The following is a 14,984-nucleotide window of genomic DNA, read 5'->3' as shown; positions in this document are numbered from 1 at the left end:
TAAGGCTCTCCATAATCTCTATGGCAAGTACAGTTCTGTTCTCTTCCTCTCTCTGATCAGATTGCTTTAAGTAGCAGTTATAAATTGACTGTACCCTAATATCCTATCACTGCCCAACATTTAAGCTACCACTGAAAATTACTTTTCATTATCTCTAAAACACTTATTTCTAACTATAACCATCACAAAAGAAAATCTCTGATTCAAGTCTTTGTCTTCTGTCACCTCATTTCCAACATACAACTAGTCTTTCATGACACTTATTCTAAAAATATGTCAACAATACTACACTCAAAACAAACAACAGACAAATCATAAATCTTTCTTGCTGTGGATACATTTCTCTCTCGTGCTACTTCATTGACTTTCAGCTTTTTCTGCTGCGTCAGCATTCTGAACAGCAAGATGAGCTAGAAAGCTGTAGTGCTAACTGAACAGGATTTGTGGGAATTCTTCTAACGGCTGCTCTCAGATACACAGCTCCAAGCCTAAAGCACTGCCTGGAGTTGCGACCAAAGCACAGAACCCAGCCCTTGGTCTTGCATTTAGTATTTGGTAGAATGGGAAACAGAAAAAGCTTTCTACAAATTATGAAACCACAATAAGGAAGAAAAAATTGTTTGAGATTTCCTAACTCCATTAATACTCCAAGAAAGATATACAGGCACAGTAAACAGGGCTGGAAGAAACAATGAGCAGAACTTATCACTCCATCTGCACTGCATGGAAGAATGTCAGTGTAACAGCACAGAGGTCTATAATCCACTTAGCAGCCTGTATAAATCCACACCTGATCAATACAGAACAAATGACCTGGCAACTGTAACTTTAGCATTATGTGATTCCTAACAATGTTTCATTTAAACAGTTCAGTAAATCTATTCTGCCTACACAGCCAGGAAACCAGCCTGCGAAGCTATGACTAGTTCCAGGACTTGCCTTCCAACTGAGGAATAACAGAAACGTTTCAAAGAAAAGAAAGCAAGGATTATTTCCACACCCAACAGCGCATGAATTTGCACTGTATGCATCAACACAGAACAAAGCATTGCAGAGAATTTGCCTTTGGATTCCCCTGTACACAATTATAATAATGAATTTAATTTCTTCTGGTTCATGATTCAATTACAATCAATTCCCCAAATATCTTTATTCATCTGCATTAGTACTTCAAGTTGTGCCATCCCTTACCATTGCAGAAAGATCTCCTTCATGAAGTCTCTGCTCCAAGGTTAATGCATCTACAATGATCCTGGAACAAATGAGGAAGGGAACACAATCCCTTTCATCTCAAAAGAGGCCAGAACATGCAAGTAGGTGTATTTTAATCAACAGCTCCTTTATTTCAAGTATCAGGTAGTGTAGCTTTGTGAAAGCATTTCTACAATGCTCATGTTTAAAGATAAGCAAGCAAGCTGTAGAAGTTTTCTACAAGCCAGGGACTAATGAATGTATTCTGCTTGCATGGCAAGTACATGAATGTTTGAAAGCAGAGCCTGAAATGATCAATTAACACACACTTAAACATTTTAAAATTCCCAAACTCTTAAGCCAGAGCAATCCCAATACACTTTTTCAAGTTGGGTATGATTTTTTGAAGTGTTTTGAGAGAAAAACAAAAATTCACAATAACCATTTTTCCATCAGAAGATTTGACAAACACGAGCAAAGAAAAAGAAAATGAGTACCTTGCAAATATCACTTTCACAAGCAGGCCAAAATGGACAGTGCAACCCTCAATTTTTAGAATCATTTCAAGGTGAACATGGACTAGCAAGCAGTTCAGCTAACATTTGAGCTAGAACTACTACTCAAAGTAGCAACCTATCTCGTTCTCACCATTTTGTTATTGTTTTTTGCTCCCTTGCATTTAAGCGCTAGTACTGTCCATGCCATTAACCACAGCGGGTGATTACTCCTCCTTACAAAAGGAAGTGTCCTGCTTAGACTAAAGAAGGACCCAGTACCAGCCCGCACAAGTGTTTGTAGCAAAAGTGGGAGAGGCCAAGATAAAAAGGCAAGCATGGGCAGACCCATCCAGGGCCATTTCAATCTGTTTTTTGTTTGACATATACTTTTTGTCTGCTAGCCCTCTTTGGAGATTCGCCGTACCATGCAAATAAACTAACCATTTCCTCACAAAATCACATTTATTTTTGGAAATTTCAGAATCCAGCATTTCTATCATATCACTCAAATAAAACAGAACCCATGTATTTGAGAAAAAAAGTCCCACGGTTTTTTGTTTGTTTTGTTTTAAAATCAGGTGTAGTAAAAGAGACAACATGTCAGCTTGGCCCTAATCAAGTCCTTGTTCATTAACTAATATTTCCTAACTACAAATAGAGATACGTATTACTTCCAATTTTGAAGGTCTTATTACCATAACTGAAATTTTAACATCAGGACAAACTTTTTTTTTTTTTTTCTTCTCAAATATTACTCCATTTGAAGTTTAAAGTATTTTTTAAATTTTTAAATATTTTAAACACACACACTGCTATTGTAAGCTGTATCTTCCAAATTCTTTGCTTCTTAAAAATAAATAAATAAATTCTTAATGTTTGTTCAAATGAGCAAAAGAAGCATTTCTTTAACACCTTTCTGCTGAATGGATTTGTTTGAACTAACTGCCCAGAGTTTCACCATAAGCCACAGATTTTGCTACTCAATCCAATTCCTGTCCAATTCCTAATCTAATTTGGTACTTTAAAGGCCTATATTAAAAAACACAAAAAGCTTATTGTACAAAGCAGAAATCAAACCTAACTCCTTACACCTTTACCATTTTTCAGAAGAAACAAAGAATGTTGCAGTGGCTTACAGAGTATGTCAGCCTCCCTCAGCTCCCTTTATTTCACTTCTATTTTACTGCAGCTCAACTGCACTCTTGCCCTACTTTTTGCCCTTTTTATTATATCTACTACTTTTTGAAAGATAATACAGACTATTCACATTTTAAGTGTTTTAATATTCTTCCTAATCTTACTTCACAGTAGTAAACTATATTCTAAAGAAAGACTACCAGTTAAACTACCAGCAAGAGTGGGCACCAAAAATTTTCACGAGACAATCAAAATTAACAAAGCATTTGGGCAATAAATATTCGCTTGACTACTCAAATTCACACAATTGAGCAGAAATTTGTTAAACAGAGATGTTAGTAAAACATTTCCTGTCGTAGCTAAATACACGTCAAGTCTCTGCTGCACATTACACTTGCTCTGTAGCTTACTAATATAATTCTAAACCCTAGACCTCTATACAGATCATGTTTACTATGCATTCATATTTCTGCAGTCACTAAGCTCCAAAGATGAAGTGAGGGCAAGGCTGCTAACGGTTTCAAAGGAAAGCAACGAAAGCCATCAGACAGCTGCTTATTCCTGCCACTCTGGATTTACAACAGGCTCACCTGCACTAATCTACAATAGAATAACGTATTGGGGAGTCATGCTACTTTTAATTATATGGTTAGGAAAAGACAGCAGACATAAGTCAGTATATGTACCCTCTGGTTATTTTAACACTTAGAAAGGATACATCTAAACAAGCAGGTACATAACAACCATCTAAATGACTGTTCTGAAACATATTCTTCACAGCGACCATAAGGGCTGTTGTCCACCATCCTGCAGGTGGCTGCTGTTTAAGTCAATGTGATTGACAAAACCGTCTGAGATTGTTCCAGTTATTCAAAATGTTTTTACACATGCAAAAATAAACAGAAAAAGTTAGTAAAAATATATTTTATTTTACCTTGTGTTCATTTCTTAATTTTGGCCACCAAACAGACCTCAAAAAATATAAATAATAATAAAAAAAAAGAAGACAGGACCAACAAGACCAAACAAAAATAACAACACACACAGAGCATGAGTGAATACAGGCTCTCAAACCACCACCTGAACAATTAAAAGAAACAAACAAACCAAACAAACAGCATACAAAACTTAAAGCTGGCAGGCAAAATCAACATGGTCAGCATCTTTGTACAGTATCAGTGTACACACTGAAGATCATAGCCAGGCACGGCAACAGACAACAACCAAGTTGCACTGCACATGCCTATGATTACTTATTGCTATTTGTGGTTTTAAAGTTGGAAAGCTGAACATACCATGACTGTTGTCAACTCACTTCTGGAAGCTAAAGGAAAAAAATATATCACTGCACTCAAACACTGTTTTTCAAATATTAATGCTTTTATAATCTACAGCAAGCTCTTCGCAGTGTAATTGCTTTGCTACATAACATACAAGGCATACAGAAAAGCTGTTCTGTCATTCCAGAATTACTCGTCTCAAAGCTGGCAGTCTGCAAGGCAAGTTTAAATTCTGTATAAATACACATACAATTATTTTAGAGCTCAGATTCCCTTACCTACGTAAGGAAAAGGAAAGCTCAATTTCATGAGCTCTGATTAGGAGCTGATTCTAAAACTGTGTTGCCACCATCTGGACAAACCTGAACCTGCCAGCTACTACTGGATGTTATAATACAAATACTGCCAAAAAAGGAAATACTTTCTCAGCATTTCATTTTAGTATTCAAAATAATTAAGTCCTTCAACATTCGGTAACAAAAGTCATTAATCAAAATTCAAAAAGCTGAATTTATTTACCTGAAAATTAGACATCTCTAACTAAAACATATATGTAAGCTTTCCACTAACACTTAAAAAGCAGTTTGAACTTGTTTGTTTTTTTTTTAAATACACACCAATAATCTGTATAATTATCTACAATGCTTTATAATCACTGTACACATGCTTCATACCATCAGAATCTGTTTCTGCTTCTTCCTTGGGTTTCATTTTTGTTAGCAAGGAAGGTAATTGTCAAATGGAAAGTCTTAGCTTTAACCTCAGAAGATAAGCTTTAGAAGGATGTTTTCCTTCCCCAAAGCATTACAAGAATGTTTCAACCTAGTCTTCTGCAAATCATATTTTATATACTGTGGTATTTTACAACAAATTTTGAAAGACGGTAGAAATTCTGCTCTATACTTCTGATGCACAGGAAGGTATCAGACTACGTAAAACAGATCAATCAGAATTTCTTTAATCCCAACAGAATAGCGTTTTTATTCATTAAAAAGATGCATATGTTTCTATTAAAGACAAGCTACATAGTTCCCATAATTAATAACAATCTTCTCCTTAAACAGATTCTCCCTTATTTGCACATTTCTGGCTTGTTGTGATAAGTAATTTCCCAGATAAATATTTATTTACATGAATGCAAGCAGGCATTCCACATGAAAAGGTTTTCCACAGAAACTCTGCCACTTCTGTCTCACAATATTGACAAAAATACTGAGAAACGTGTCTTTCACACCAGCTTCAATCTTAAAGCTCAGATCGTACCATAGGCTCAGGCAACATGTGCCCCTTAATGCAAAAGTACTCTAAACCACACTAATTATTTCGTATTTCTGTGGGCAGAACCGTTCTCTTCTTCAGAGTCCTTCCTCAGTACTGAAGCTAATTTTTTTTTCTTTTTCAACTTTTCTATCTCTAGCATTGCCTTCTGCTACTGAATCTACTAACTCCTCATTCTTCCAGTTTAGAGATTTTCGACACTTATATCTTTCACAGGAATTAACACAACCAGCCTCAAAACTGCTCAGTCGTACGTTTTCCTTACTTGCCATTCCAAACTGTCAAGTGTTTCTCAGTTCATTCTGGAAAACTAAGAAGCTCTCTTCATGCATGTATTTTTGCCATTACTTTCAGACCTTTACAAAGCAGTGCAAATAGCTGACAAAATTAGAACCTTTGCATGCCACTGAAGGCTGGAAATACAGTGAGTCCCTGTATTACGAATACATTCAAGTTACTAAAAATAATATAATAACCTAAGTATTCAAATACTGCCAAAATTAGGAATGCAAGACATTTAACTGGAAACGGGTAGAGGCTGTCCCCATGTAAACTGACTACATCCTGTTTTTGACTGAGACATCTCAGATTTTAGGATACTCGTGAGACTCCACCAACAGCAGTGACTCGATTCAAGGCGCTTGTTTCTATTTATCACATGTTGATTTGGATCTCAAAGTAGATCACGTATACAAACTGTTGCTATTGTTTTGGTCAGTTTTTTTTAAATTATTATTATTCGTTTGTTTTGCTGTTTGTTTTAATGATGGAATCCTCCCTTTTGAAACACTTCAAAACCCAACAAGATACTGGGTACCAAGACAGTATGGTGGCCAAGTGTGCATCATTTACACTTCTTCCCCATCCCAACCTTCCCCTTGCAAACTTTGAACTACATGTACTGCAGACATTTAGTTCTGGGAAGCAGACAGAATTTAATAAGAAGCAAACTCTGAATCATGCATTGGAAAACTTCAGGATAACTCAAAACTGACCACAAAGACCCACTGATCTGCTTGGCTTGCTCCTTACTAATGCAGAAAAGGCCCCAGCATCCAAGGGACCTGTAGAACCAGGACTGAGTATAGAAGAGAACAACTGAAAGACACAGGACATCAATCATTTGCATCACAAGTTCCATGTAATTCTATCCTAACCTTCATCAAAGATCAGCACAGACCAAAAGAAAACTGGCAGACACCTTCTGCTCAGAACACATGAAGAGACTGATACTGTCCACATACTCTATTCTTGCCCACAGATGAAGTTAGAATCCCTTTGTCAGTGTGAAAAAAAGGCAAGCCCCAGGTCTGGGTCTTGAGAAAAGGCAGCAGCTGCCTGTTTTGCATGCTTTCAAGAGCTTATTTGATCAGGTGCAGCACAAAGACAGAGGGAAATTCAGAAATGACAACAGTAGTTCAACAGACCCACACTGTAACACTTATATCACTAATATAAACACAGTGTTCAAGAGTCTTTAAAAGATATATGAAATGCTGATTTCAGCAGCTTCAGCCAGGCTTGGAATCACCAAGTCTGTAAGGGCCAGCCCTCATTGCTCAATCTAACCTCTCAAGAATTATGCTCATTATTTCTGCAGTCTATTTTAGAAAAAAGTCATAAACTCAAAGCACACCACTCATGACCGATTCTTAGAACCACTGCCACTCTTAGGTAAACTTAAAAACTTCTCACAATACGCTCCCGTGAAGGTCAGTAACTACATCCTATCTTCCTTTGCTCTTACTGGTACTGCGATCACGATAAAGTTCTAGTTGTCCCACTCTAATAGTAACCCAGAGGAACCACACACAGCCGTCAAAAACACGCTCAGGCCGGGACACAGCGAAAGAACCTGAGGGGAGACCCCGTGCCTACCTGTGCCGGTCTGGTACTGAGGCACGCGGTAGTACTTGTTGCCGAACTGGTCGGTGCCCACCAGCTCCTTCTGTGGTCCCAGAAGCCGCAGGCGCAGGGCCCGCAGCGCCTGCCAGGTGCGGCCCATCCCGGTAGGGCGCAGCGGGCGACCCCCAACCTACAGGCAGCCCCGCACGTGACCAACCCGCAGGCACCAATCACGTGATCCTCCGTGATCCTCCCGCTACTCCGCCAGCTCCTCCCGCTCAGTGCCGGGCATGCCAGCAACGCCGCTCGCGATTGGCGGAAGCCTTCCTACCTCCAGCCAATCCCGGACAGCACGGGCCCAAGATGGCGGAGCGGTGTCAAGTGGAGGCGCCGTTCTACCATGTTGGGGTTTATTTCGGCTCGTCAGGCCGGGCTCGACGATCCCTTGCGGCTGCGCCGGGCTGAGTCCACCCGCAGGTAGCGGCGTCTGGGGGGAAAAAGACTGAGGCGGAGCTGCGTGGGGCGGACCCGCAGCGGCTGCTTCACGCTTGGGGGCTGGCCTGGGGCGGGGCCCGTGGCCATCCTCTCTTCCGCGTGAGCCGAGGGCCGGGCTCTGCCCCACCGCGAGGGGGGCGATCCGGGCTGCAGCAGGCGGCAGTCCTCCGGTCTGACCTGGTGCCCGGCAGAGGCTGTCCGGTGCGCGCTGTTACTCATCTGGGAAGGGTTCGATAAGATTTTTGTTTGTAGTTGGGAATTGCCCTGGGGCAAGCGGGTGAGCTGTGTGTGACTGGGTTGAATGCAGACGGTGATAAGGTGCAACGCAGTGTCACTGCCTGTTCTGCCTTACTGGACTCGGGCTGTTTCCAGTGACGTGTGACTATGCCGTGCTTAATGTAAAGGCGAGACCCAGGTGGTGCTTGGGCTCATGCATCAGCTCCACCACGATCTTCCCAAAACTACACCTGTTAGTTGCTGACAAAAGAACTGGATGTGGGATTATTGTTATGTTTTTAAAAGCTTTTCTGGAAAGCGGTGACTGAAGAGAGGAGCTTATTGGTGCAGTTGTCAAAAACAATGACGTGATGATATTTGGTCATTATTAAGGAATCAGTTTTGCAGCTGTTCCTCAAGGTAAATGAGGTAAAGCCAGTCTCTGTGCAGTTGCTCACAGGACTGCATTTATCAGCTGAAGTGACTTGTGTTGGATCCACAAACCAAGGCTGCCACTTGTTTACCTGTGTGATTGCCTTCAGTTGGGATTTTGTGGCTGTATAAAGAAAGAATCTATCATACAAGTAGACTATAAATAAAATATGCAGTTTATAGTTGTAATTGGTGAAATTGCACTAATTCGGGAAGCCCATTTCTGGTTTACATTTTATCAAAATAGGTACTTTATGTCCCTTCAGCTTCTGAGTAGCAATGAATGTTGAGAAAGAGGCAAAGTGGGCACCGTTCGTATCACTGAAAAAAACAAGAACCTAACATTTTTCCCTCCTACGCATTTTTATTTTGAATTAATAGGAATCATGCATCATCTTCAGAAGATTTGGAACTACGTTTCAAGTCATGTGCTTTAAAACATGAATTTAAGGCAACATATTGCTTTACCAAAGTTCAGTCTTGAGCTCAGGAATGTTAAGTATCTTGTGAATATGAAAATGTTCACATAATTCTATATATTTTGAACTAGCTTGAGTGACTTATATGCTTTTGAAGCATGTCTGTATATACTGCTGGGCATTCTGCCTCAGGCTTCTCACAGAATACCATCACATGGTATTAGGTTTTTGTTTTGTTTTGTTGTTTTTTTGTTGTGATCATCACAAGATCAAGAAACTATTGGAAGCTTCACTGTGTAGATAGTGTAGTTTTTTACTTAATAGTTCAGAAAGCATAACACACAGTGGTAGCAAAAGAAAATACAGTGATTTATTAAACTAAATAAATTTGTCCACTAGGTGTCTGTAGTTCCAAGTAGGAGTGATGGTACATGATGGAGCTTGCAAGTAACTAATATTTGTCACAAAGGTGACAGATACTTCTTAATGCTTACCCTATCTGTGCTTTTTCAAACTACTTTCTTGTTTTGATGCTTCGTGTGTTGACCTCAAATGCAGCTTTGATATTCCTTTGAGCCTGTCTTACATATTTTCTTGCCTCTTACCTTCCAACGATGCCGGTGCTTTTCTGGTTGATTTTTAATCTTGTTTTGTGTCTCTGTTAGTTTACTTTGCAAGAATGATTAGATGGGGTGTTAGATGCACTGAGGGAGGATGAAACCATGCTTTACACTGTATAGAGTTACGTAGTGATATCTTAAAAATTCGTTGTTCATATTTTTAATCATAGTTTTCTATTCATTTTTCTTATTTTTTTTTTTCCAGGGTTCTAAGTTTAGAATTAAATAAAGATAGAGATGTGGAAAGAATACATGGCAGTGGTATTAACACCCTTGATATTGAGCCTGTTGAGGGAAGATAGTAAGTATATCCTTAAGTCTGGCAAAAATCACTTATCTATGTCTTGGCCATCATTTTATAGCCAAATCCTTAATTATATTTAGCAGGTTGAGATCTTACCCATGTGTTTTGTTTATACTTTCAGCATGTTATCAGGTGGCTCAGATGGTGTTATTGTTCTTTATGACCTTGAAAATTTGAGTGGAAAACCAAATTACACATGTAAAGCACTTTGTTCAGTGGGAAGGTAAGTACTCAAAGAAAAAACTATTAAAAGTTTATATTGATATCCATTGTAAGACTAGCACCAAATTAACAGATTAATATCCATGCTTATGTGTATTATAAATAGTGGCAGAAATATTTGGTGATGGCTAGCATTACAGATCATGTTTCTGGCATAAAAACTGTAAAACTTTGCAGAGATGTATGTCATTTGCTACAAAGTAAAAGTTACTTGTTATATCTGTGCAATGAATATTTATTAATATCGTTTGAGCAGGTCTCTGGCAGTTTGAAAGTTAAAATGATGAGTATTAAAGGTGTTTATATAGAAATTAAAGTAGAAAGCTTTGCATGTCTGTCGATCTCACAGAAAGTCAGAGTTAGGACTCCAGTCTCATATCTTAATGTTAGAAAAGAAAAATAAATCTTCCATGTCAGAATTCTTCACCTTTGGGGCAGTCATTTTCTGTCTGCTGTGAAAATATTCCTTGCATTCCTGTATGTGTTTGTATATATATATGTATATATACACCTATAATTATATGTATCTTTAAATAATTATATGTTTAAACAAAGGATAAATGATTCTGCATATTTGTTCAGCAGATAGAAAGGAAACAAAATCTAAGGTTTGTAGTTGTTGGTTTTATTTTCATTCTCTCTGTTACTGGCTTCACAGTTGCTTATTTTAAGTTCACCAGGTTAACACCACATTGTCTAGTTACAGTACTAATTAATACACAACTTTTTAGGAACATTTGAATGAGGACAGATGTGTTACTGGCAAAAATGGGACATATTTTTCTGAAGACCCGAGGTACTACCATGCTGGTTGAAAAAATCAGTTTAAAGACTCATAACCTTTATTGCTTTGTGATACCCTTCCTGCAGATAGTGTGGATTTGTCCATTACTGGCTTTAAGTCCTCCAGCAAAAACTGTTTTTAATTTGTGCTTAGTTTTTCTATTAGGCTGGGACTTTATCTAAGGGAAACAATGACATATGTCCAACTTTGGAAAAGATTAGTACCTACATTTTCACCTTGTTTTTTCCTAGCCTTTAAGTTATTTGAGGTTTACGAACTTAATGAGTGATGTCAACAAGCACAGAACACATCTATAACAGTAAGAGCCTCAGATTGGTATGATGGGCAATAAGAAGAATAAAAAAAAGGTTAATAGAATATGAATAAAAACAGGTGCATAGGAGCATAATCTGCTACACTTACTAACTGTTGTGTCTGGGATTACTTGAACAAAATAACTTAAAATTGTAGTTAAGAGCTAGAAATGAGTGTCTATTCCTGAACCTAAAAACGAATGTGAATTCTGAAGCAGACACAGAAGACCAAAGAAACGTATGCTGCCAACACACAGTATAAGAAAAATGATAAATCTGTGCTAAAATTGTGCTTTGTTTCCTTATCGGTCTAGTCCGTTGAATCACTCCATACTTTAAAATTCTATCTCAGTATGGCTAGCTGGGGGTCTGTATATGGGTCAGTGTTTGTTTATATAGATCCGTTTTTTATTTCTCATCAGTTGTACGGAAGACTAAATTATAGCAGTAAAATCTTATTTTGTGCTGGGCAATGTTCTGAATGATGTTGCTGTTATTGCTTAAAGTTACTGTAGTATGGTTAATTCCTTAAATTATTATTGTACTTTATTCCAAGTATTTGTCTAGTTTCCTGGTATGTTTTAAGTATTTCTATGGCTAATTAGCTACATATATAGCTTCAGATTATCCATGCAGACTTCCTGACATTATAAATGATTTTCTAATTACCAGAAATTAGAAATACTTTTGTTCTGATTGTTTCTTATCTTTAAAACACAGGATAATGACATGCTGTAAGGATTTGTCTATGATCCAGGTTTGCAGGGCACAAGGCAACTCTGGTCTGGAAATTGCTTTCAGAAAAAGTTCTTGTTACATGTTCTGTGAGGATATTTCTGAGTGGATTCTGACCTGGGATAGCTGAGGGTCCAATAGATTAAACCATTAGAGAAGGTGATTCCTTAGCAATATAGCAATATACCTAATGCTTCTTACATAGATTTGAAATGGCAGTTTTCTAAATTTTTACCTTCTTGTTCAGACTCAGCACACCAACCTTTACTTGGCTTCATATGATTCATGCTGTCATTTGGCAAAACCTGACATTTAAGAGTAAACTAAATTTACCAGCTTCTTGATAATGTAGCTGATGCTTCTGTAGATCTTCTCTATTTGAAAGCTGTTCAGGATGAGTGAATATCAGTGACTTTACTGTGCATATAATTCATTCTGTATTTTTTTACATTAAAAAGGTTGGGATTTCCTCACTAGTGGGGAAAAACTGCATATAAAACAAATTAGCAAAAATATGCAGCTCTGAGAGAAGTGGAATGGCACATGGCCAATACTAAGCCCATCTTGACCAAAAGTGATTCCTGCGGAGCCACTCAAGAGAAAATGATGAATAAATGATTTTGGTACAGTACTGAACACAGTCCAGTTTTGTACACTTGTATTTACTGCATGAAGGTAGTTAGCTCAATTAATCTAGTTTTTAGGACAGTGAACTGGGATATTTCTGCATGGATTTGTACAAATGACTCTACAGGAGTTAAATTTACACAGAGTTGGGCTTGATTTCTTGGCATTAGAGGTACTGAAGATTGCTCCCCTGTTGAATAGGTGCTCAATGTCAGGATATGCTAAGCATTGTGGCAAAGTAACTGGCAGTTACAGTTACACTTAGAAATAACCAAGGAGAAGTTATTAAACTCAGTAGTTGCTCAGTAGTTATTAGTATTGTCGCTGTTGGCTTTAGGCTTGCTTTTTTTAAAGATGTAACATATCTTCTGTGCTTTCTAGCAACCCAAGTAAACAGGATTAGCTAAGGTGTAGTGCCAGATCTATGCAGAAGATCTGGATCAGTATTTACACAATGATTCCCTTGCAATAGTTATAATTTTGGAGGCCAGGAGGCTTGAAAGAACAATGCAAAGATAAGAATAGTAGTGAAGAAATCCTGTGAGCTCTTCACTAGCTCAAGATGGAGCCAGTTGGACTGCCTTAGTATGTATGCGGTGTCTGGCTGGGGTGGAGTTATTTCTCTTCATAGTAGCTTGCGTGGTGCTGTATTTTGAATTTGTGTCCTAAAGAATGGTGTTAATACACCAGTATCTTAGCTGTTTTTGAACAGTATTTAAGGTCATCATGATTTTCACCGTTTTTCACTCTGACCCCTCAGTAAATAGGCTGGGGATAGACAATAGGTTGGGAGGGAGCACAGCCCAAATGTTTGTTCTGAATTACCCAAGGAGATATTCCATGCCATACAGTGCCATATGAACTTGGTAAGGGGAAGGTGGTGAGTGGAGCGGGGGAAAGATAAGTTTTCAAGGGCTTGCTATGGCTTTGGAACTGGCTGGAATGCAGTCAGTTGGTGATGAGCAGTTGCTTTTATTATATTTATTTATTTATTTTATGATGATTGTTCTGTGTAGTTGGTTATTTCCCTTTGATTTATTAAACTGCCTTAATCTCAGCCAGTACATTTTCTCAGTTCTCTCTCCCATCCCACCTGGAGGGACAGAATGATTGAAGAAGAAGCTGTGGTGGAGTTTTTCTGCCTACCAGTGTTAACTGACAGCATGATGATTCTGAATCTGGGAGAGCGGTATTGGGCCCTCAAGCTGAATCCATGTGGATCCGACTCACATGCATGTGGCCTAGCAGATATACAGAGCTGCCTGTAGCATTTAGAGTCTGGTTGAATTGTGTCATGGAGCTGTAAAGGTTGGCTCTGGTGTCCATTCTTCCCAGTGGTATCCATATATTATTATTTATGCTACCTTTTATTACTGTATACAGTTGAATTGAGTGTTTCATTTAGAAATGCAAAAAAGAAAGAAACAAAAAAACCTCTCATTAACTCAGCTTACTGCTGTCTGGTAGCTTCAGTTAGTTGAAATTCCGGTAATTGTGTAGTTGTAATTATTAGACAGTTATGGACTTTATGAACTGTTCATGTGATTGTATATTTCAGAGGGTCTGGTTCTAAAACAGTGAGATTCCACAAATGTAAATGGTTTTGTAGTGTTAGATCTTAATTTTAAGCATTATAACTTTAAGCATAAGAATTGAAAAATTGCAAAAGATACTACTGTCTTTTGTGTCCCAGATTCAGAGTCTTACCTTGTGTGACATTCTATAAATACTGTATTTTAAGGGGTAAATGATTAATGCTTTCCTGAAATAAGGGGTCTGTGAAGTAATTTACTTTGATTGTTTGGAAATCGAGGTTCCAGAATAACCAGTTCATCTTGGAAACTAAGAATAATTAAGACAAACAAACAAAAAAACCCAGCTGCTTATTCAAGTTGTTGCTGAATATCAAGACGATTATAAGCCAATTATCAAGACATTAACCCTTGAAACCCTTTGATTTTAGGAGCCATCCTGATGCGCATAAATTCAGTGTGGAGACAGTACAGTGGTATCCTCATGATACTGGCATGTTTACATCGAGCTCATTTGATAAAACCCTGAAAATATGGGATACTAATACTTTACAAGTAAGTATTTTGCTTCTTAGACTTTTTTAACACGTCATTTATTCCACATGTGCAGCTCACCCTGAGCCAGACAGAACTGGGCATTTTGAAGGACAAAAACAAGCCAGTTGTGAGAACAGCAGTAGTGTGGCATTGGTGTGCACCTGTCTGTATCAGGGGACCTGATTGCCTGAACTATATGGGAGCTTGGAGCTCTTAGGACAGTTCCTTTCTGCTTTTGCTATGAGCAGGGATGTAGCTAGTTTATTTTATAGTACATAAATTATTTATTTGTCCAGTAAGAACTCTCTGAAGCTCTTAGTCATTCTTACAAATTGTGTTCTTTTCTCTGTTTGTTTTGTTTGAGTTTTGTTTGTTTGAGTTGAGCTGCGTAGGAACTGTACTGTGCAGCAGAGCTAATTATTTTTGTTAACTATGATGTAAATAATGTGTTAGAAGGGCTAGTCTTCTTGACATTTGAATTAAAGAGGACAAAGTGTCAGAGCAGTAGTCAAATGAGAT

At 38.2% G+C, this 14,984-nt stretch overlaps 2 protein-coding genes across 3 annotated transcripts in view; one reads left to right on the top strand and one right to left on the bottom strand.

The window, feature by feature from the left end:
- Window positions 1-7,503, bottom strand: part of NDUFAF2 (NADH:ubiquinone oxidoreductase complex assembly factor 2) — a 34,073-nt gene extending 26,570 nt beyond the window's left edge. Inside the window, exon 1 of the mRNA XM_072359350.1 lies at window positions 7,262-7,503. Coding sequence (XP_072215451.1) covers window positions 7,262-7,388 — 127 coding nt within the window. The 5' untranslated portion in view covers window positions 7,389-7,503. The remainder of the gene's footprint in view (window positions 1-7,261) is intronic.
- A 70-nt stretch (window positions 7,504-7,573) lies between these two features.
- ERCC8 (ERCC excision repair 8, CSA ubiquitin ligase complex subunit) overlaps window positions 7,574-14,984 on the top strand; it is a 28,625-nt gene continuing 21,214 nt past the window's right edge. Inside the window, exons 1-4 of one of the 2 annotated variants that reach the window (XM_072359348.1) lie at window positions 7,574-7,705; window positions 9,616-9,711; window positions 9,836-9,937; window positions 14,360-14,483. In XM_072359348.1, coding sequence (XP_072215449.1) covers window positions 7,629-7,705; window positions 9,616-9,711; window positions 9,836-9,937; window positions 14,360-14,483 — 399 coding nt within the window. In that variant the 5' untranslated portion in view covers window positions 7,574-7,628. Of the gene's footprint in view, window positions 7,706-7,862; window positions 7,925-9,615; window positions 9,712-9,835; window positions 9,938-14,359; window positions 14,484-14,984 lie in introns of those variants that run through there. The other variant, XM_072359349.1, reaches the window with a different exon arrangement.

The sequence above is a fragment of the Excalfactoria chinensis genome, chromosome Z (assembly GCF_039878825.1).
Source record: "Excalfactoria chinensis isolate bCotChi1 chromosome Z, bCotChi1.hap2, whole genome shotgun sequence".
Lineage (NCBI taxonomy): Eukaryota > Metazoa > Chordata > Aves > Galliformes > Phasianidae > Excalfactoria > Excalfactoria chinensis.
This window is presented reverse-complemented; position numbering and strand designations above follow the sequence as displayed.